The sequence below is a fragment of the Pyrgilauda ruficollis genome, unplaced genomic scaffold, assembly GCF_017590135.1.
Source record: "Pyrgilauda ruficollis isolate IOZ18807 unplaced genomic scaffold, ASM1759013v1 scaffold9, whole genome shotgun sequence".
Taxonomy (NCBI): Eukaryota; Metazoa; Chordata; class Aves; order Passeriformes; family Passeridae; genus Pyrgilauda; species Pyrgilauda ruficollis.
In genome coordinates this window covers 8096526-8118212 of record NW_024531043.1, presented here as the reverse complement: position 1 = coordinate 8118212, position 21687 = coordinate 8096526, and the positions used below count along the sequence as shown (strand labels likewise).

General features: G+C 40.3%; 1 protein-coding gene across 1 annotated transcript in view; it reads right to left on the bottom strand.

The window, feature by feature from the left end:
* Positions 1–4994: 4994 nt before the first annotated feature.
* GALNT9 (polypeptide N-acetylgalactosaminyltransferase 9) overlaps positions 4995–21687 on the bottom strand; it is a 126099-nt gene continuing 109406 nt past the window's right edge. Inside the window, exons 7-11 of the mRNA XM_041488777.1 lie at positions 18309–18494; positions 14728–14865; positions 12317–12412; positions 5877–6044; positions 4995–5141 (exon numbers count right to left, since the gene is read on the bottom strand). Of these exons, the coding sequence (XP_041344711.1) occupies positions 4995–5141; positions 5877–6044; positions 12317–12412; positions 14728–14865; positions 18309–18494 (735 nt within the window). The remainder of the gene's footprint in view (positions 5142–5876; positions 6045–12316; positions 12413–14727; positions 14866–18308; positions 18495–21687) is intronic.

Sequence of the window (21687 nt, the reverse complement as noted above, 5' to 3'; positions counted from 1 at the left end):
TGCCACATAATGAAAAAAATATTTGCAGTCACAACTTGCATTCTAGTTGCTGCATTTTTTAAATTAAACATTACAAAGAGTTTGAAAACTGCACAACACTTGTTGATGGCCAATAGGAAACACTAATACTATGAAAAGTAATCAATGCTTCTACATATCTTTGAAGACACTCTTGATTCATAAATTGTTTTTCAAAATCAGGTTGCCATATATGGTTTCACTGGGTATTTGTAAGCATTTTTGGCCAAAACCCATTGTTTTTATTTAGGACAATCCCTGAACCCCTTTTAGTTACATGTCATTAATGCTTTTGTAATGTAAGTCACTGTATTTTATGAAGCCATTCTGAAATCCATTATATTGCACTAAAGAGGTCACTGTAGTTTGGGATTCTTTCCAAAGAGAATTTTTGGGTATTAAGTTTCCTGTGTTGGCGTCTAGGTCTAGAGGCATGTGAAGATCTGATCATTCCTTGGTTTCCCTCCAGCCTGTTAGCTAGATCTTCTAATTTGCAATACCATGTTTTATCTGTGGTATGACCTCTACCATCAACTTTGATCAGCACTAAGAAGCTGGCAGTCAAAAGAGCAGCAGGCAAAAATAAAACATCATTGTTAGAAACGCCTTCAATCAAGTGAATTCTAGCAATTGTTCTTCCTCCCAAAGCCTCTCATGAAAAAACAAAGGTATTTGAATAATAATATGCTAAACACCTTCTGAACTACAACTTCTACTGTAGTGCTTCTTATAGCCCAACTCCCTGGATCCTGAAACTGGCCACAATGCACTTTTGTATGGCTGGTAATGAACCATTTCAAATGAAGACTGGATACTGAAGGAATTACACGCTGTGTAATTGATCTGAAGAACAGATTAGGACTGGTGCTATTTCATTAAATCTGACTAGCTATGACTTAAGTACTTAAAATTGCAGCTATCCTGTGTCAGATAGGTTACACCCCTTGTCACATGGCAAGTGAGGTTTTCATCTACTAGATCACAGTTTTTTAAAAGGGACAGGGTAGTGAAAAGGACTGTAAATGAAGGACCATGTAGGCTTCATCTTCAGACACATTGAGCCCCAAATTATTCATTCAGCTGAGAGAAATACTCCAACACTTTCAAAATACGTATGAAGACCTGTTGTTCATTTGCATATGTTGGTATTAAATCACTTCTGTGGAACCTGAGTTTGGTTTTTTGCATGTGGAACAGCCCTGAAGAGTCCTGGTGGGTGAGCACAATAAAGATCTTACATGATTGCAGGGGAATCCAGTGGGTCCTTCCAAAGCATCAAATTTCTCTTGTTTCCTTCCCACTGGAGCTTAACATGCCTCAGGAACCAGGAAGCCAGTAAGGCTAGAGGACAGTTCTGGCTGAGGAACAAATAGATTCAACCAAACCAAAATTAAATTCAACTTGGAAAATAGTTTGTAGCTCTCAAAAAAGAAAGGGCTTTTATTACCTTAGGACTCAAACTCATTTTTAGGGACTCGAACTTGCTTAGAAAAAAATATTTTTCCTGGCTTGGCTTTCACAACAGTGTGCTAGACTTTCTTACTCTTGTGCTGGTCTTTCTTACCTTCTATTCTTTTGTCCCATGACCTAGCATTTAGCTCCATAATCCCCTTAATCAAACAAAATAGCATAGAAAGCCTTTGATCTGAATTTTCTCCACAAGGCATATTACACTACATTGAATACTTTTCATGAGATCTAGAATGCTGCACTGTGGGAAACAAGACTGAAAATTTGAACACCATTAAGCAGGATTTCAGATAATACTAAGGGGTGAAATACTAACAAAAGAACCATAGACTTTGGTTAAAACAGATAATACTCAAGGCTTTTTTTATTATTATTCCTTTGACGAGAGACTGTTTAAGACCCTCTCACATGCAGAGTCGCCATGTTAGTACCACAGCCAAAGCAGTGGCTCATACAGATAAAGAATAAAGTAAAATTAATCCAACAGATGTGTTTTGCAAATATAAGAAATTATTCCAGCAAGTCTTAAAAAAATGACAATCACATAAAATACCAACTCCACCTTTTAAGAGTTATTTGATTTCTTTTATATTATTATGTAAATCTCAAAGCCATTTATCTACCACAAAAACCTGCTTTCCTTCTTATACCCTAAGTCTGGTTCCTACAAGGCTCCTGCAGCTGGTGGCCTTGGCATTCAAACCTGCCAGGACTGACCACTCTCAAACAGAGTGGCCACAGTCAAATGCTCTGCACTGAGCCCTGAGGGGCAAAATCCCAAGACAACCAATTCTCTTTGATCGTGGTGGTGTCAGATGAAGGTTTGAAATCTCTGCCAGTAAACACAGATCTATCTGGTCCTCTAAGCCTCAAAGCTCCTAAACTGCCCATGCAAGACTCCTTTCAGGAGAGTAGATTTAAACCCTGGTATTCCTCTAAATATTCAGCTTTCCTTTTTCATTTACCCAGGGTTTGAAAGGCTTGCTGCCTCACTGCTAATCAAGGATCAAGTGTAGATTGCTAATTCAAGACAAGGAAAAATAAAAGGGGAAAAGAAAGCACATGGCATATTTGCTTATGTTCAGTACTGTAACTTCATACTCTAATAGCTCACACTGATATATAATTAATTTCCACTTCCTGCCATGTTCATATAAAATAGTTAGCACTTACTCACTGGAAAGACTAAAAATGGGTGTGAATGACCTGTTACTCCCCCAAAATCTCACCTGGCAAAACCATCTTTTCCTTCTTTTCCTTTCTCATCTCCCTCAAGGAGTAAAACTCCATCAGAGCAAACAAAAGGAGAATAAAGCTTTCATACAGTTTAAAAGGTGGAAATTGTATTTGGAGAGAAGATGAAAACTCACTTACAAACTCACTCCTGTACAAAGCCTTCAACATCTGCTGCATAGATGGTAAATATAATTTTAAATTGTCTGATAGCTTAACATAAGGAGGTTAAAAGCAGGGCAGCTGTTCCCAATCCATATTTAGCCTGAGGCTTTCTACCTGTTTTGGACCTGCAGGAAGGCTTGAATACTGAGATTGTCCGTGATTTTATACAGTATTGCTTGATTTATTAAAGATGCTATTCTCCCTGCAGGTCTTATTACACTGTTCAAAAGGTTGTGTACAACTTACCATAAACACAGAATTTTAAGTATTTTTGTATCTAGAGTCTCACCCAGAATTATTCTTTTGTATATGTTCATGTGTAACTTGGTCCATGAGACATGAATAAAGATCAGCAATTAGCCACAAGTAAACTCCAGGAGAATTGGCTTTGTATTGCATCTTGCACACTCTATTTCAAGAATAAAACTGGGGCAAAACATAGTGATATGCTTTCTGGATACTAACCAAGACTTGATAAGACCTGATGGATTTTGCTTGTTAAAAGTAAAAATTTTATTACATATCATGCCCTTGAAAAATTAACTTTGTTTCCATTAAATTTTGTTCAGCATGCCTTGAAATAGGAATGGCAAAATTTATTCAAGGAACAGATCACCAAGATTCACAGTACCACAGTGACTGCAATTGCCTATTTTCCTGGCTCAGTAAAACAAAACAATTTTTTTTAAACTACAAAATATTAAACAGTGAAATTAACAGATGCAATCTCTGTCTCTCCTTCAGTATGACTGAAATCATCTGTACAGAAAAGCTGTGTGCCATGGACCCACATCCAAAACCTGCTGATGACAGTGGACATCAATTTTGACAGCCTTGTCACTGCTCTGTCCATATGCACTGACCCTGCATGAACCACTGGATACATTATTAAATTCAGATTTACAAAGATGCTGCCAATGGGTCAGCTACAGTAAAATATTTATATTTCAGAGTAACAGTATTTATATATACTCCCTACCTCGTGCTCTAATTTGCCTTCTTATCACTAGGCTTGTGTTTGTTTTCCAAATGCTGAAAAGACTTTGTTGGTTTATTCAGGAAATTTGTCTAGACAGTGCTCACACAGCACATTTGCTCACATTTGACATTTTCACAGGATGGGAAACAAAATGGACGATCCATGGTTTTAAGCTCCACAGATGGCACCTAAGCCAGTCAACTTATTTCCAGAATAAGGAGGATTTGGAGTATTCTTGTTCCAGGCAGCCTCTGGAACAACACAACAGCAGGACAGGACACACACTCAGGGTTTGGGGCCAGCTGAGGCCTCCTGAAATCCATCCATCCACCAGGACATTTACTGCCTCAGAAGAGCCAAATATCCAAGTGCTAAATTGTGATGTCTCTACAGCCAACAAATGTAAAATGTGGCAATATAACGGAGCATGTGGCTATTTTATCTATTCAACATTTATCTGTGTCTAACTAGAAGAGGTCTCTAAAATGCTGCTCTTCAGCAGCTTGAAGGTTGAGAACCACCTGTAAACATTTGCAGAACAGTCTCCTTCTAGAAACAGAGACTCCTAAACAACCAACCTTGAAATGTGTCATATATTATATTTCCAACATTATTTACAGATCTTCTTGTTTAGTACAACGAACCAGACATGCTGAAAAGGTAGGATTTTTCCAGTCCTCTTTTATACGAAGTACAATAAAAAAGGCACATAATTATTCACTGTAGGAGTTGTGCACCAGTCCAAAACTTAAAGCTAAAAAGCTACCCATCAGAGAACTCTCTTTATGAGGCAGTATTGGGATATCTCCCTTGAATAGAAATCTGTCAATTCCCCTAGGAGTGCTTGAGGAATCCACTTTCCTGTTGTGTTCTGGTCTTCACAAGATTTCCACATCAACAGAAAACTCTCGTTAAGCTTCCCACATCATCTGCTGGGGCAAGGAAGAGTCAAACAGGGCATGAGTGGGTCTGCTTTCCTTTTTCTTCTTTCTTTCCTTGGAATGCCCAACGATGGAGGACTCTTGAGAGCCAAGACCTGTTCAAACTAATTTGTTTTGAGACAAATGCCTCACGGGATATGGCACACTGAGCAATGGACACCAGCAGGAGAGGCAGCTCAGCCCCACAGTCAGTGCCGACCGTGTTTGATCCAGTTTCTAATCATCCATTTCTGCCCCGAGCACCTTTGTACAACTAATCTGAGCCCAAAATTTGCATCCTTTGACATTTCCACTTCTAGACAACGGCCAGTGTCTCTGCTGATGATTGGACCATTCTAGGGAAAAAAGAAAAAAAAGATGGGAAAAAAAAAGATTAGAGGAAAGAAAAAAGAAAACACAAGGTGAATGGACTAGAAAAAACAGTGCTAGATCTCTAAATCCTTAAAAACCACTATAAAATGTATTTTTGTATATATCAAGTGATAAATATCCCAGAAAGTGCTAGAAATTCCTAGAAAAAGCTAGCTACTACATAAAAAGTACCAAAACAATTGATATAATATAATAATTGATTCCTTGATAATTGTACGTTTAGGAATTGTTGGGAAAATCCACCCAAATCACTAGAAAATCTCTAAAAAGCACAAGTGAATCTCTATGGAGCCCAAGAAATAGGAAATCCCAGACTATAATAAGGCTTTTGAAAGGCTTAAAAATTACTTGAAAATTCTAGATCTTAAAAAATGCCTGTAAAGGTGCTAGAAAAATTCTAGAAAAGTTCTAAATGCAAGGAACTCCTGGACAGTAAACAATTACAAGCATGTTATTGACAATCAGGACAGGAATTGAGAATATTCCAAAACAGGGTAAGTAAAAATTCTTAGAAATCATACCCTAAAATTTCTGGTAATAATGAAAGAATATTCCTGGGTAGCACATGATGTATGGAAAACGTATCTGACTATGTCAAAAAATACTGGGGGGAATACCAAAGACCTCCTTGTTTTTCATTAAAGACTCTTTAGAGCATCATTCCTCTGCAAGTTCTCTCTTCCTCAGCTCTTCCTCACCTGTGTGAAATCCCAGAACCTCTGTGCTGGCCTCAGGACATCTTCACACTTCTTGAGGGTGGGCGTCCTGCCCTTGCCATCGTCCACCAGGCATTTGGAGTCGGGCAGGAAGGCGGTGGAGCCCAGCGGCCCCAGCTGCAGGACACCTTCCGAGCTGTAGCGGACAAGCTGGGGGAGAAAGGAGAGTTCTGAGCTGCTGAGGAGCCTTTTGGCTTGCTGGGACACACTGCTCAAGGGCAAATGTTGGTAAAACCTAGAGCACAACGTTCTCTTCTCCCACACTTCTGCTCCCCACCACTCCCCACCCACCATGTCACTGCAAAAAGGGCAATCAAGGAAGTGAAGTAATCAATATGTAAATCATGCCCACTCAGCAGGAGTTGATTTAACAAGGACACGATGTCAGTTTTGTCGTGCAGTTTGTTCTTAAGAGCTCTGTTAGAGGCTATTGATAGCAACAAGTCTAATTAGTTTTTGTAAATAAACATTACTGAAAAAATCCAGCCATGCAACCCGTATCCAAAAATATGAGAGGAAAAAAAGAAACCATGAGGGAAATGGCAGCAAATTTGCTAACATATGCTTCAGGCCTTCATAATAAAGAATGACACTCTGGTATTTCAGTTTTGTGTAAAGCACATTAAAGTGAAAATGCACGATGCTAATTTGGCAGCAGGCCAATATGTCAAATCAGACTTATCTACTTCTCACTTCTGTGCTTAAACCCAGAGTCATTAAACCAGCATAATATTTTGCCCTTCTTACTCTGAAAGAGCAACACCCAGGTGCCAAAAGACTGCAGAGTGGAGTCAGCTACGTGGCTTGTGTGCTGTCAGTCTGGATGCTGCAGGGTGAGGATCTGAGCCACCAAAGAAATGCAATTACCACCCAGGAAATTCACTGCCTGTCTGGTGCTATTGCTGTTATATGGCTGAAATTACTTAACAAGAAAGGGAAGGAAGGTCAGAAGTGCCTGCCATTTATTGGATGCCACTGACCAGTGTGTGAGATATCATTAAGAATCAATCAAAAAAACTCAAATTAGAGTCTGGCTTTCTACTGCCATCCTTATTAACCTCAGAAGAATCATGCTGTGAATAATCATTTCTTGCTGGTGGTAAAAAGAGCATGGTCTACTTGCTCCCAGACCAGATGCTCTTTGACATAGTATGTGTTCATTTTCCCACCTGCCACTTCTGTTCAGAGCAGCCATGTGAAGCACAGAGGTAGAAGAGAGCCTACATCAGAGAGAAACCACATGAGGATGCTCTGGGTATGAACGGTGCCTTTGTCATGGTACAGTCTGGACACACTTAATCAAGACACTTTTGGGGTTTTTTTCCCCACTCTGAGAGGTTAGGAGGAACATATGTAAAATAAGCCTCAAGCAAGCAAAGTAATTCAAAATATGAAGGAACTGCCAGGTCAGACAAATTGGCTTTGTTTTTTCACATAAAAAGGAGCTGTTTAAAAAAAAATGCAAATCAAACACGACATTTTGTCTTTTTTTTTTTTTTTTTTCTTAAATAAAACCAGACTGTATATTTCACACTTCTATTTAATGGGTTTCCAGCAGAATTCAAATGAACTGCAGGTATGGCTGAAACACTGACCAGAAAATGTATTCATCTTGCAGTCTTTATTATCTCTCTGTAGTCCCAAGCTTGCCCCACAAGCTTGTTGGCTTTGCCTTATGTAGATAATCAGAAGCAGTGTTTATAATGGGCTATCTGCTCTGTAGGATAGGATTGATTTTGAGATGAGCAGCATTTTCTGAACTGGTATTAAAATGGTCTAAAGCATTCTTTGTCACCAGAATCTCAGTAGCCAGAGTTCCATGTGCTCTGTATCACAGTGGCCATGCACTTTGTTACAGAGCAGCCTGTCAGAGCAGAAAGGACCAGTCCTGCCTAAGCTTTAGAAGTGGAAGATACATTAACTCTATTCTAAACTATCTGCAGGATTGAAAGTGGCAGTTTGTGTTACAGCTCAACAGGGTCAGGGATGGCTCGGTGCAGGAGACTCTTATCTCTACAATCTTGAGACAAATGGAACAGCATGGGCCTAATTTCCTGAATCTGCACTTTCTGTCAAGTTTTTATGGCTGATCCAACAGTCATGAAAACTTAGGCTTATTCTGCAATAAAATAGAATTCTAAAAACCCCACCCACAAAGGATTATATCAGTTCAGCCCATATTACATAGGAAAGCTGTAGAGCCTGCTTCTGCAAAATCAGACCAGAAATTAAGGTTCAAGAAACGGCTATATGATTAATAACATCTCCCTCCAGAGAATTCCTATCTTAACTTCCTAGAGACAGCATAAACTGTGAAAATAAAATAAGCATTAAGAGAAGTTGCTTATTACTATAGGCTAGAAAACAGAAATTGGGATACAGCCAATTAAAATTATACCTCCTGTGTTCAAACTTGATCTTAAGTGTCACTAACATATCCACAAAGAAATAATTCCTATTTATGTTAGGACTGTGGGCATGATACACCATGTCAAATCCATTCCCAGAGCCAAAATCAAACGACAAAGTTCCCTTTGTTAAGAAATATTAAATCTTATGAATTTAAAAAAAAAAATCTATGCAGGTTTTGATGGGCTGAGATCCTTAGATATCCACACACTCCAAATTGCAAGCTGCAGAACAGAAGCACACTTTTGTACATCACATTGGGATGGACCTTCACTCAGTTTTTCTCTTTTATCTAGGAAGAGCTGAAGGATTCAAATGACACTGAAGCCAAGTGCTCTATTAAATACTCAAGATCTAATCCTGATACCATCTGCTATACTGATTTAAGATAGGAGAGTTTTCCCTTCAACATTCAGAAATCTGAACAGAATGCAAAAGATGTCAAAGGTTGTTTATCAAACCCACCATACCTGGATCAGAAATAGTCAGTGCTGCTGCCTATGGAATATGATCCTCCAGGAATATTAATGTGGTAAGAAAATAGCAGCATAAAACTGGAGGATTTGACTTCAAAAACATCCATTCCTGCTAATTTCCAGTCAAGTGAAAAAAGCACCAAATGATTGCAGGTAATTGTTTGTAGAAAACAGTTACTAGGATGGGTCTGGTAGCTTTCCACACTAAATTTAACCTCCCTCTCTCACTCTTGCTCTCCAGGCAAAAGGAAATCTTTAATGGTTCCTCAGTCCTGCAGTTAAGGCAAGCTGTCAGCTGACACAGGAACAGAAGCAGTGAGTGATGCAGGAATCCCAAACACCCTGCATCTCCAGAATACCTGCCCCCTCAAGGCAAACAGATCACAGGTTATCAAACTTCCATGTTTGCTCCAGAATCCCACCCACTGCTTCCTGCAAGTGGAGAAAGGACCTGTTCATCCACCCTGCTGCCCTGCACACAAATCCGGGCAGTCACAGCTCTACCCAGCAAAATGTGAAATACCTGCCCTCTAGCAACAGTTTAAGCAAAGCCTTTCATCTTCTCTCACTCTGTTTGTGTAGCTGCAGCCCCAGAAATCGAGCAGGGAGCTCTCCCTTCCTTCGGGTTGTTCTCAATGCAGAGGGAGTTCTCTCCTTCACGGCTGCACTGCCTCCCCTCTCTCTGCTGTGAAAGGGAAGGGAGGAGGGTGGACAAGGAGGCTGTTCACCCTGGCCCTTCTATCCCAAGAAGCCATTTCATTAAGTTCTCCTCTCTTTAACATACCATATAATCAGCTCCACATCACAGCACTCAAGGCAGGCTCTGAGACAGTGAATATTTCCACTGGGGCTGTGCAGTGCTCTCAGATGGTTCAAAACCTGCATGTCCTCTAACCATTCTATAAAGCTTCCAGAACAACACATTCCACTTTTGAGGGGCTTGTATCTGTCCACCTGTCCTCACAACCTCACTTTTTTACTTCTTTTTTTTTTACAAAAGTGTATAGTACCACTGGGCTTTGCAGCTGATTGCACAATGGAAGCCACACACAGAGGCAGAGCAGTTCAAGACTCCAAATATATTTCTTTATTTACAAATCTTCTGTAGCCCTGGACTGTTTCTCCCAGCAGTATTTGCAAACTTTTTTTTTCCTGAAAGCCATTAGACTCAAACTTCAGATCCAATTAACACATATAAAAAGGACACTACCTTGCTGTAAAATAGGTTTTGAAATCGACTCAGACTGATGCGAAACCTTGTCTGGATATTCTTAGCTCTTAGCTTGCAATGACTTCGCTCAAGTCAAACACATTAAACTAAATTGATGTAAACTCAGGCTAAATGCATTCCAGAGCATCCATAAAAGAGCTTGTCCCTGTTTGAATAAAGAAATTTAAAAGCTGATATCATTACAAAGATGTGATTTATCATGGTGAAAACTGATATTGAAAATACACATAGGGAAAGGCAGTCACAGTGGAGTGTTTTTATTTTGCCACTGTAATTCGGGACAACAACATCCAAGGGAAACAGAAGGGTAAGACACAGAGAAAAAGAACATTTTGTCACAGATGAACAGTAATCTTATTGCTAACTCAGCTTTCTTTAAACACCTGCCTGACTTGGGTGGGTTTCAGTGGAACCATGTGTACACTAAAAGAACTGGTAATCTGCTTCAATTCTGTCAGAATTGAAGAGTATGAAAAGCAAACAGGGCTGTACTAAACAGGGAGAGACGTTCCCATTGGTAGGACATATGAACACAAGTGATAACCCAACTGGGGAAAGGGAGTTCCATATTTATATGAATTTATATTCACTAGAAATGTACAATTAACCCAAATCTCGGCTCAGTAGGGGTATTTTATGTCCTGTGCTTGAGATGAAAAATGTCAGAAATGGAAAGCTAAATGCAGCAGACAACTATGCTCACCCAGCCTGATTAGAAGAGGGGCTTAAAAAATGTTTATTTAATATATTAAAACGCTTGCTGTCAACACCTTTCATGCTATGTGCTTGAATATCCTTGATTAGGGTTTGTGCAGCTGTGGTTCTCACACTGAATTAATTTTGTAAATTGTGGTGAGATTATAGAAGTTTTCCAGCTGTGTAATCATTAATTAACTTGGCTGCATTTGAACCCATGCTTGTCTGTGAAATACTCAACTTAGATAAAACATCACCTCTGCCTTCACTTGGTGTTTCTTGCAGAATGAAAACTCTTTTCCTGTTTTTTGTTGGTTTGTTTGTTTGATTTAAAGGGAAGAATTCACTGTAACTTATGCCCTCAACTATTTTCTTCCCAAAGTCAAAGCCTACTCTGTGAAACAGGAATCATGGAAGCAAACAAGTAGGTCAAGGACTTAAATTGCAAAATAAATTACAGTCAGAACCACTTATTTCATTACTCTTCTAAGTGCTAGCACACTATGATAGAGATTAGATGTTGCTAAGGGACATTCAGGAAGGACTTAAATTTGCAACTTTCTGTTCCGATTAGGATGGAGCAGGAGACTGAACTCTCTCTGAGCACCTTGACATCTCTAATGAGAGTCTTCTTGAGAAGCTAATTTACATCTATTTAAGCGATGCTATTTTGTTACCTTATTCAAAGGCTGCTCCTTCCACCTCTACTAGGAGAGTGTCAGTCAAATACTCCATAATGATCCTGCCAAAGGTGGACATTGTGCCAGCAGGAATTACTGTCTGTCTCGCTTTGCCTCCGTGGTGATGCACGAGCCAGGACTCCCAATCAATATATGCATGACTGAACCTTGGATAATTGTTAAGCCTGATAAGGTCAGGGTTTATTTACACATGAGAATGTTCATTAATATAGTTTTGATTCAGATGCTACTTCAAAAGAAACAAGGATTGCATTCCAGAAAAAGCTCAAGTCCTGGATTTAAATAATATCCAACTTGTAGAAGTAAAATCACTATGAGCATGGAAAAAAGAAATGTCATTTTTAAATCTTCAGACATCTGAAAGAAAATAATAATATGCACAGGGACTTCCAAAAAAAAAAAAAAAAAAGAGAGAAATCTTCTATTTTAGAAAAGTCTTAGAGGATATTCTTAATTCCCTTTGAAGCTGATGTTAAATATGTGCTTAACTTTTTGCCTACTTGGGGAATCAAATCAGCAGCTTGATAAATAATTTCTGCCTAGGAGCCTGTTGGACCAAGGAACAGTTAAATTAAAGAGGTACCATGAATAAGTCATGCCATAGCAAGAAGAACTGCTCACTCACACAGACTACCTAAATTAATTAAACTTCAGTGGATCCCTGTTATTTAAACAAAGTAACATGATTCTTCTGTCTTTCCTAACTGGAAATTTCAAAGTATGGATTCACATGCTGGACAACCTTGGAAAAGGCACCTGACAAGACTGGGGTAAAGTCAGGCATTTGCCTTTGCAGATCAGGAATTATCCTGCAAAATTCAACCCAGATACATCCAGTTACTCTTTGTTTCTTCTGAATATTCTCTGAGTTCAAGGTTTCTCACTCATGATGGGATTTTCACCCTTTACCTGGGAGGACATTCCATGGCAGGGATAAAGGATGGCTTTGTCATCCTCTTCAGCCCCCTGGTCCAGGCAGTAGCCGCTGGCTTTGCTGTTCCGCACCTAGAACCAGATCAGAATGAAAACTTCAGCTGGAAATTAATCCCTATTTTAGCCCAGTCCAGCTAAATCTCAGCTGTGCTACAGCTCCTGAAAAAAGTACTATGTAAAACTGCTCTCTGAGGGACACATGCTTCTCCTTCAGCTATGACAGGGTGCCAGCAGTGAATCTGCTCCAGGAAAAGACATTATTTGGACAACCTGCTGTCTCTACACACCTTGGGTCAGAGGTACATTTTTGGCAATTACTCAAGGATAAGAACTTCCTAAAATTCACCCTAAGAACCCAGGCCGAGTTTTGCTCCAAATTGCCAATGTGCAAACATAAATTTTGACCCTGTATGATGAGAATGCGGCTTCACAAACAGGATAGGAGCTGCCCAGGATTGGTGTTGGATGTGACATGCTTTTGTTTCTTCCTATTGCTGATATAAAACCAAAAAAGCATGTAAAAAATTTTCATCTGAACTGAAAATATAGTACATTGTTATGTACAGAAGTGACATAAACCACATTTTATGAAAGGGCACAGGTTCAGAGATCCAAGGAAGTAAAAAAGTTCCTGTGCCTCCCTAGACAAGAAGAATTTACAAGTCTATAAAAACTGGGATGGAGCTCTTGTGAAAACACTTCCAGCCTTTCTCTTGAGGCTGGAAGCATTACACACATATTTTGAACATAGAAAAACTTTAGAGATATCGTAAACAAGAAGTTATTTAGACCTGTTGAGTCTCAAAAGACTCAACAGGTCAATTTTGGTTTAGACTGTGATGTACCTGTCTAGCCACCCCCATAATTCAGAAACAGCTGCTGTATAAGTTGTCAGAAAAAAATCAGTATATATTCCTTCATATTATAGTGTACAAGCATAACAGGGAATCCAATTGGATAAGGGGCCTCACCAACAACTGAATTTCAGGAGGTTTATTTTATGGCTTGGGTGTTGTAAAGGCTAAAGAAGATGAAGACAGCTTTATGAGATGGCTTTAAAAAAAGGGGAATTGAGTCACTAGGAAATATATTTTTACTACTGTTTCAATCTGTCTCACATCTACTCAATACATTTATTTTTCTTGAAACTCACAAAAATTCAGATATCTTTTCCTCCAGGAAAATAACCAAAAGTACTTTACAACAAGCTTGATGTCATTAGGATGAAGCCTAAGAATGAAAGGGACCTAGGCTGGTTTATAACAGGTAAATAACTTGTGTGGCTCTATTCCATTAAAAATGTTAAAGAATTTGATATTTGCATCACTAGACTTCCTTTTTGACTCAAGAACCTTCTATGTGACAGCTCAAGAGTAAGAAAATTTATTTTAGAGCCCAGATTGCTCAGGGTCTGGTATAATTGACACAACATTGGCACTTCTGCCAATGTTCTTCACTGCTAACGACCTTCTCAGAGCTGACAGACACCAAGAGCTCCTCTTGAATTTACTCAGCGTCTTTCCTCAGTTCCTGATGGAGATAGTTATATTAGGATGCAAAGTGATATTATGGAATAAAACTTCCACTTTGTATCAATGTCTCAAGTGCCTGACTTATTTTTGTATGAAGTCAATCAAATGGAAGAGAAAGGAACAGTCTCCATTTAGCTGTCTTGTGGGAAAATATATCGCCTTCGGGTTTAATTGCAGCTCATGTAGACAATTATTTGAGCTCTGTTGACCACTGACATTTTCTTTATGATGTCTGTGGCATCTTATTTGGGAAAATGATTGCCTCAAACTTATGTCTCAGTGTTTTAAAATGAGAGCGAAGGAGGTTGTGTGCAATTGTCAGTAAGGATGACTTCACCTGTGTCTCAGCATATGTCGCAGTTGAGACGGCTGTGATACACAGAGTATCACCACACAAATCAGAAGGCTTCAACCCACACACAGTAACATCAGGTCACTTCAGAAGCCTTCAAGCATCTGCCTTTCTTGTTCTTTAGCCCAACATTTTATCCCCCTCATGTTCATGCATTGCACCTGTGTGCCCTCTGCTCCCTTTGGTGGCTGGTCAGTGCCCCTGGGCACTCCATGGCTCATTGCTGTCACTGCTGCTCACAGCTGTGCCCACTGGGGATGGGGCTCAGCCACAGCCCCACTCCCAATCACCACAAACTGGGTGCCTACAACCTGCTGCTCCCCAACAAAAGGAACAGGGCTTCTCACAGCCATGCTCCTTAGTGTTGATTAAAAGGAGAGGAGGGCATTTTTGTTGCCACTGCTGTGCTGATGTGTAATTGCTCTGTACATCCTGATAGCCAGCTCTGAAAGCAGAGGACTGCTCGAGTGCAGCTGTGATGTGTTTCCAAAGACGTGCTGTACCTCTCCGTAAGTGACTGTGTTATTGTAAACCCTCATCTCAGGGTACACGTTCTCCAAGTACCACTTAAAGCTCCGGCACTGCAGGCGCTGTCGCAGAGCAATTCTTTCAGAAACGTCTCCAAAGTCAACTCCGGGGTTCTGCAAAGCAGAAAACGAATAAAGAAATTTCACTGCACTGGTTTTATGGTTGCTATTTTTACTGAAATCAAACTGGAGTTCATTTTGTACATCAAGTTGTATTTTCCTCTTTTCCTTCTTTTGTTGTGAGCAGCAGCTCATCAAACAGCTGGTGTTGAGTGCAGACAATAAATATTAATGAAAGCCAGTGGAAAAAGGACATAAAGAACGAAAGAAACCCCAAAATAAATAAAAATAATAAGAATACAATAAGAATGTTTTTACTTACAGCAGTTTTAAGTGTTTGCAATCAATCCTGAAGTCTTTGCTTTCAGATTCATTTAGAATTTCAGCAGTAATTCTGATCTAAAATATGGCAGCTTGGTCATGCTTTACTCCAGTAAGAGATTTGAGTGTTCAGTAAAGTAAATGACGTCAGAACAGATCTGTTAAAACTTCAAAGCGAAGCTGCTCAAAAATCATTAAACTCCACTAAGCATTCATAGAGACCAGCATTCAGTTTTTACTACAACTGGAGCTCATTTGCAGACTTGAGCCATAGAGTGCAGTTAAACTCAAAACCTTTATAATTCTACTTCAGAATTTAATTCACATTTAAATACAAATCCCATGAAAGACACAGACTGGAAGATTCAAGTTAATATGAATAAAGTCAGACATTTAAAACTGGTGGGTCCTGAGTTAGAGTCTGTTGATTTAGAGTGTTATAAATCATCACAGTTCAACATTAAGACAGTAAGAGTTACCTCATCCTAAAACCTTTTCCGACACTACATTAATCAAATGGACTGAAACTGGGGAGTTTTGCATGAGATCTCTCTGAAGTGCCTTGTGCTCTTCCTACAGAAGAATATCTTTACATTTTCCAGATTGTTTCTAATGCAGGGTTCCAAGACAGCAGCAAATCTTAGCTCAGGGTTTATTAAGATCCCCAACAGATGCCTGGTTTTCAGTAGAGAATAGAAGTGTAATACTGAACAGGTTTTCCTATTTGCCACATAAAGAGTTTGCTGTGCTCACTGCTGCTTGCTGATGCACGTTCTGTCAGGAGCCCTCAGTGCAGCATCCATTCAAATGAATGTTAATTTACGGAGTACTTGAGGCTGCGTGGAAGGAGAGCAATCCTCTGAGGCACTCAGTGCAATGTAAGATTCCTTTATCACTAAAATTGTTGAGGAATACATCATAAGTGGGGATGTACCAAGTATTTGGTTAACTGGAATGAAGCTGTGCTGACCTGCTGCTGAACATGATCCTGCAAGTGTGCCCAAGACCATCTGCTGGTCTAGAGAAACTCTCAATAACCTGTGAGTCGTGACAAAGATGGTGGGAAGAAGAGTTAAAGTGAAGAAGTTAAGAATATAAATTACAGAGAAGTTAATTTGGATTGATTTTGTGGTATGGGAAAATGCAGGTGTTTTACCTACTGCTTTTCTGCCCTATTTAAAATGAGGCAATACAGAGCTCTTTTTTGCAGTGCTGTTTCTACAGAGCACAAGAGCAGCAAATGGAGCAGCTATGGAAACAAATTGAGCTGTGCTCACCCTCTGTGCCAGCTGCTGTCACCACGGGCCGGTTACAGTGTGATGGCACAAGAATGAGGTGTCCACAGGATTTACTTTTTGGACATATTCTTTTTTAACCAGATAGCAAGGTTTCTAATTCCCCTGCAGAAGGTTTTTGTGATGGCTTATGCCAAAAGTACATTACTTCTTGTCGAGATCCCACACTTCTGTCATCTATATTGAATAATGTCATGGGCACTAACATCAGCTTCCTTTTCCTGAGAGCTAATAGGCTTATTTTTATGATGCACATTTTATCAATCAATCAATCAATCAATCAATCAATTTATTTTATGAAAAGGAAATTTTAATGCTCAGTACTTCTGCTGATTTTATGTCTTTTATTGTAGATATGCCTGGATTTTTTTAAAAGCTCTGCTGTATAGCTCAGTGCAGAAAACTGCATCAATAAGTAATCTCAGAGAGATTAAAGGAAATCATGTTTTGCTGTAAATGCTTATTTAAATATCATCTTTTCTCAGAATTCATTTGCACATGTCATCAAGCAAGCAAATTTACAGAGGTTAGTTTTTCATCTCCTAATTGAAAACTGACCATTTTAGCAAGTGTCTTTTATGTGTTCAGACAGGGCCAAAATGCTCATAAATTTTTAATGGACACTGCACTGCCTTCTTCCTACTGTCACAGAAATCTTATGTAGAAAAAGTGATGCACTATTGCCTTTTGTTAAGGCAAAATAGTTCTCTGCAATTACCTCTTGTGCTAAAAGAAGTCACCAAAACCACATTGCACAGAGTGTTCAATATTGAACAGCAGTGAGTGAATTTAGAGCTGTGAAAATATCTGGAATATTCAGACATCAAATGGACAAAGAGGAAACATTGCTCCTTTAAAATGTGTATTTTAAAAACTGTAAGGAGAACAAACAAAAATGGGGTTTCATGTATTAACTAGGTACCAAAGTATGAGTAGATGTTTAGGACAGACTAAATCTAATGAAGTCTTTGACAAGACTCCCATGACTTTGATGAACTCCAGGTCATAACTGAATATTCCCAGACACCTCTGGGTTTGCGTATTTTCCTGTTCTGATAGGAACATTCCTGTTCCTGTTTGCTTCAGCCCTGGGCAAACCCCTGCTGTAAGGGTTAGCTAAACCATCCTTACCTACAGATCAGTGCATGTTACCCCTCAGCTGCTCTCCCTGTGCCCCTTCACATGAATATTTTGGATGCAAACACAGCAAGGAACACACCAACAGCCAGCTTCCACCTGGCTGGGATATAACATAAAACTCTTCAAGAATTGTGCTCAGTGCAGATGTAGCATGTGATATACTTACAGAACTAAGTGATAAATGGAACCTACAGTTTATCTAATATTTATATTACATGGATTCCTAGAGGCACTCACACGACATCTACAATTCGTATGCACAGTGAGAAGCAGAACGTGCCCACATTGCACCTCTCAGTCTGTGGACAATAAAGCTATTTAATGTGTGATTTTTTTATTGCATACTTCCTTTTTTATGCTGGTGAGGTCTACTGAGTCTCATGATGAATGATATTTATTTATGGACATTTCTCTTGTCCCCATCGTTGTAGCATATGAACACCTCAGAGTTTAACGGGGCCCCAAATTAATGACTTCTGGAGGAGCACATAAACCTGAGACATTTTGCTCTGGTTAAATTATAAATCTGTGTCACTGCACACAACAGTCAGGACTGAGTGCACAACTAAATTTGGACTGAGGAAGCAAGTTCTCCTGGCAGAACTCTCCGTACTGAGCACGCACCAAAGCACTTTCCCTGAGCTTCGTGCAGCTGTAGTAACGCCCTTCACCTCCAAGGGCTAACCAGGAACAGCTTCGTGTTTCTGCCTGTGTTCAGGCCAGAGCGTGGGCTGTACTTACTGCCATGGGGATGTTCCAGGCCATGTAGACGTGTGACTTGAAGTCATCCATCCAGACCTCGGCGGCGCGCAGGGCGTTGCGCTTTGCATAGTAGTCGATGTCGTTGTTGTAGGGCTTCTTGGTGCGCTCGATGTGCGCCACGCGGGAGCAGGGCAGCACCTCCATGCTGCCCCCGCACTGCCACACCTGGGGGGCACACAAAACACCACGTGGCTTCTTTTTCCCCTCTAGAGGTAATACAAGTGCTTCTTTGCAGGTGCGGGGTGTTTGCTAGTCAGTTCAAAAGGATGGCACAATTCTCCTCTCGCGGCGCAGGGCAGGTGGGGCTGAGGGGGATGCAGATGGCTGCATTAGGCACATAAGTTTGAAGCCATAAAGAGACAAGTCCTTCACCATAATATCACTCTTCTTGGGACCATCAGGCAGAGAAAAAATTGTGAGGTGGTAACCTCTGCCATGGGCGCTATTTTAATCTAGTGTTTGTTACTGAAATTTCAACAAAAATCAGCCGTGTCATCTGGCTGTGTTTGACACATGAATGGGGACTGGAAAGGGCTCTAAGGTCACCCCAGAGCCTCTATTCTCCAGACTAAACATCTCCAACTCTCTCAGACTGTCTCCACAGGAGAGGTGCTCCAGACCTCTCATCATCTTATCTCTGTACCCCTGAGCTGATGAAGAGGGCTAAAAGGGGCTGAGTGGAGGCTGTGTCACCCAGCCTGCCCAGACACCATGGAACCCACACTGTGCAATTTTCTCCCTGCTGATTGTTTACTGTCTGAACTCCACGGCAGGGGACAATGAGGACTTGTCTCTTTGCATCAGCAAGATCTGGATTGATCCAGAGTGTGGGAGGCTTATGGATTCAGCCCCTTCAGGTCTGCACCTAGTAGGAGAGTCTGAAAATGAAAGGTGTTAAAATATAAGCAGTAATCCAGTACTTTCCAAGGTTGCCTTTTACTGAGAATAAAAACACATTTCTATACAAGATGCATTCCTGAACTATACTGGGGCATTCTTCACATAACCTGCTTTCTCAAGGACAAAGATAAAGTGCTTGGGAAGTGGCAAATAAAATCTCTGCTCTGGCTTTTCTTTTTTTAATACTTTGTTAGGTAATATTTACTTGCTGCTTTCCAAACAGTTCCGTAGTAAATCACTGGCTACTGAAATTTACATTTGATAAATGGAATACACTGAAAAACACACTGCTCATAAATTTGGACTGACGTGTGCTGAGGTTTTTCAGTGCAAAACGGAAGCGCTACCAAAAAAAAAAAAACAAAACAACAAACCAAATGAAAAAAATTAATTGATTTTCACAATCAGAAGGAGAAATGAGCAGCACACTTTAGTATACTGCTATTTGCCCAGCCTAGCCTGGAAGTCAGCTATTTAATGCACAGCACATTTTTCTTTCTATTGATATGCTTAATGACCTTGTAACTCTTATTTATGTATTTTGGTACCAAGGGCAAGTACATTATCTGAGTGACAGATTTATTTCCTTTGAATGCCAGTGCTCACACAAACCTGGAAATGAAAAAGTACTAAACTGCAACATTAAAGAAAACAGTTTAGCTCATCTGTAAATTCAACACAAACAGTTATTTATCAGTGATAAATTCTCCACAGATGAAATCCACAGGGAACACAGACACCTGGCTTTGAAGGAAGCACAACAAAAAAAGGCAGCAGCAGCCTCAGGCCAGATAACTCTCACTCTGTCTGATCCTGGTGCTCAGTTCTCAGTGGGGGTCTGGCTGTGGTGTGACTGCCCCATCCATAATCCCTTGGACTGCTTTCCCCTGACGCTCAGTCACTTCTTCCCCCTTAGCCCAGTTTTGCTCTTTAAAGATCCAATATCTGCTGAAGAGGAGAAAAGAGGGAAGGAAACAGCCAGGAGATACTCAAGGAAATTTTACTTCCTTAGAAGACGCTGAAATTTACCCCAGATGACTTGGTTTTTTTCTGGGAGTATGTAACTTTTAACACCAGCAGAGGATGTTTCCCTGGATAAGAATGGTATTTCCAATCCCAAAGAAAGAGAACTGGACGTAGAGCACAGGGGGCAAGGAGTCAGATATCTGTGTATCACCAGGTGAACATCATCATGCCACCTTTTCTCCACATCCCAGACAAATGTCACAGCTCCTCAGCTGTGGCCATTTCTTTCCAGGCCAGACAAGGTCTCCTGTTTCACTTTATGAGGATCAGGTGCTGTTCAGTGGAGCACAGACACGACTCAACATCTCCACACCCTTTCAGCACATGGCTAAGTACAGGGCGAAGATTTTGTCTCCTTCCCTTCCAGACCAACAATTACTTAAACTTACACTAAATAGAAGAGTATCTGCAGTATAATAAAACATGTGCATCCAAAACTGGGCAAGATCCCAGCAGCTGAGAGCCATCATGTAAGATTTGGATGAATACTCGAGACCTGTGCTCTAAGGAGGAGCATGGGATGTTCAGCTCACCTTCTCCTCTCTGGACACAGGGTTGAAAGGCAGAAAACCATTCCCTGTCTGGTTTTAACCAGGGGTGAAAGAATGAGAAAACTTTTACTGTATGAGTCAGGTAAGAGAGGTGAGTCAGTGGCTGATCCTGAAACTGGTTGATTCCCGTCCTCTTTTCATTCTCAAAAATGCACTTAATGACCCATTTTAACAGTAGCAGACTACACATTTCTTTCCACATCAAACTATGAAATTATGCCAGGAAAATAATTACATGCCCCTGTAAAGCATTTATCAAGCAGGATCCTTAAAGTACCTTACTGGGGGGAGCAAACTATTTCTAACTGTGAACACAAAATGATGCCCAAGGCCCTCCAGAGAGACACATTCCAGGCAATCAGAGAAAACTGCCTTCCATATCTGTGGCTTATCTTCTGGGAAAACAACACATTTCCAGCCCAAGTTATTCCTCTCATATGGAGCTGCCAACACTAAATATGTGTCTCAAGGTTCATTTACTGAGCTGGTGGAAGTGTTACAGCCCCTGAGTTGCTGCCCACAAGTCTGTACATCACTGAAAATCCCACTCCACCTTCTTTTCCCCCATGGAGAGACAAATCCCTTAGAGAAATTTTGGGTTTTTCTGGCTTCACAGCATGCACTCATCAAACCTGTACTGTGGGGCAGTAGCCCAGGCTCCATGGAAGGCCAGAAGCAGCAGCAAAGCAAGATGTGTTCTCCTTGACTTGGTATAGCTGAGCAGCCCAGGGACTCAGCTTTGCCTCTGTGAGCATCTCACTGTGCAACATTTTAAGACATGATCAAGTAATTCCAAGAGACACTCAATTTATTTGCTAATTGTAGCTAATTTCTAATTTCAGCACCGCTCTTTAGGCTGCTATAAACAAAATTGATGGCAA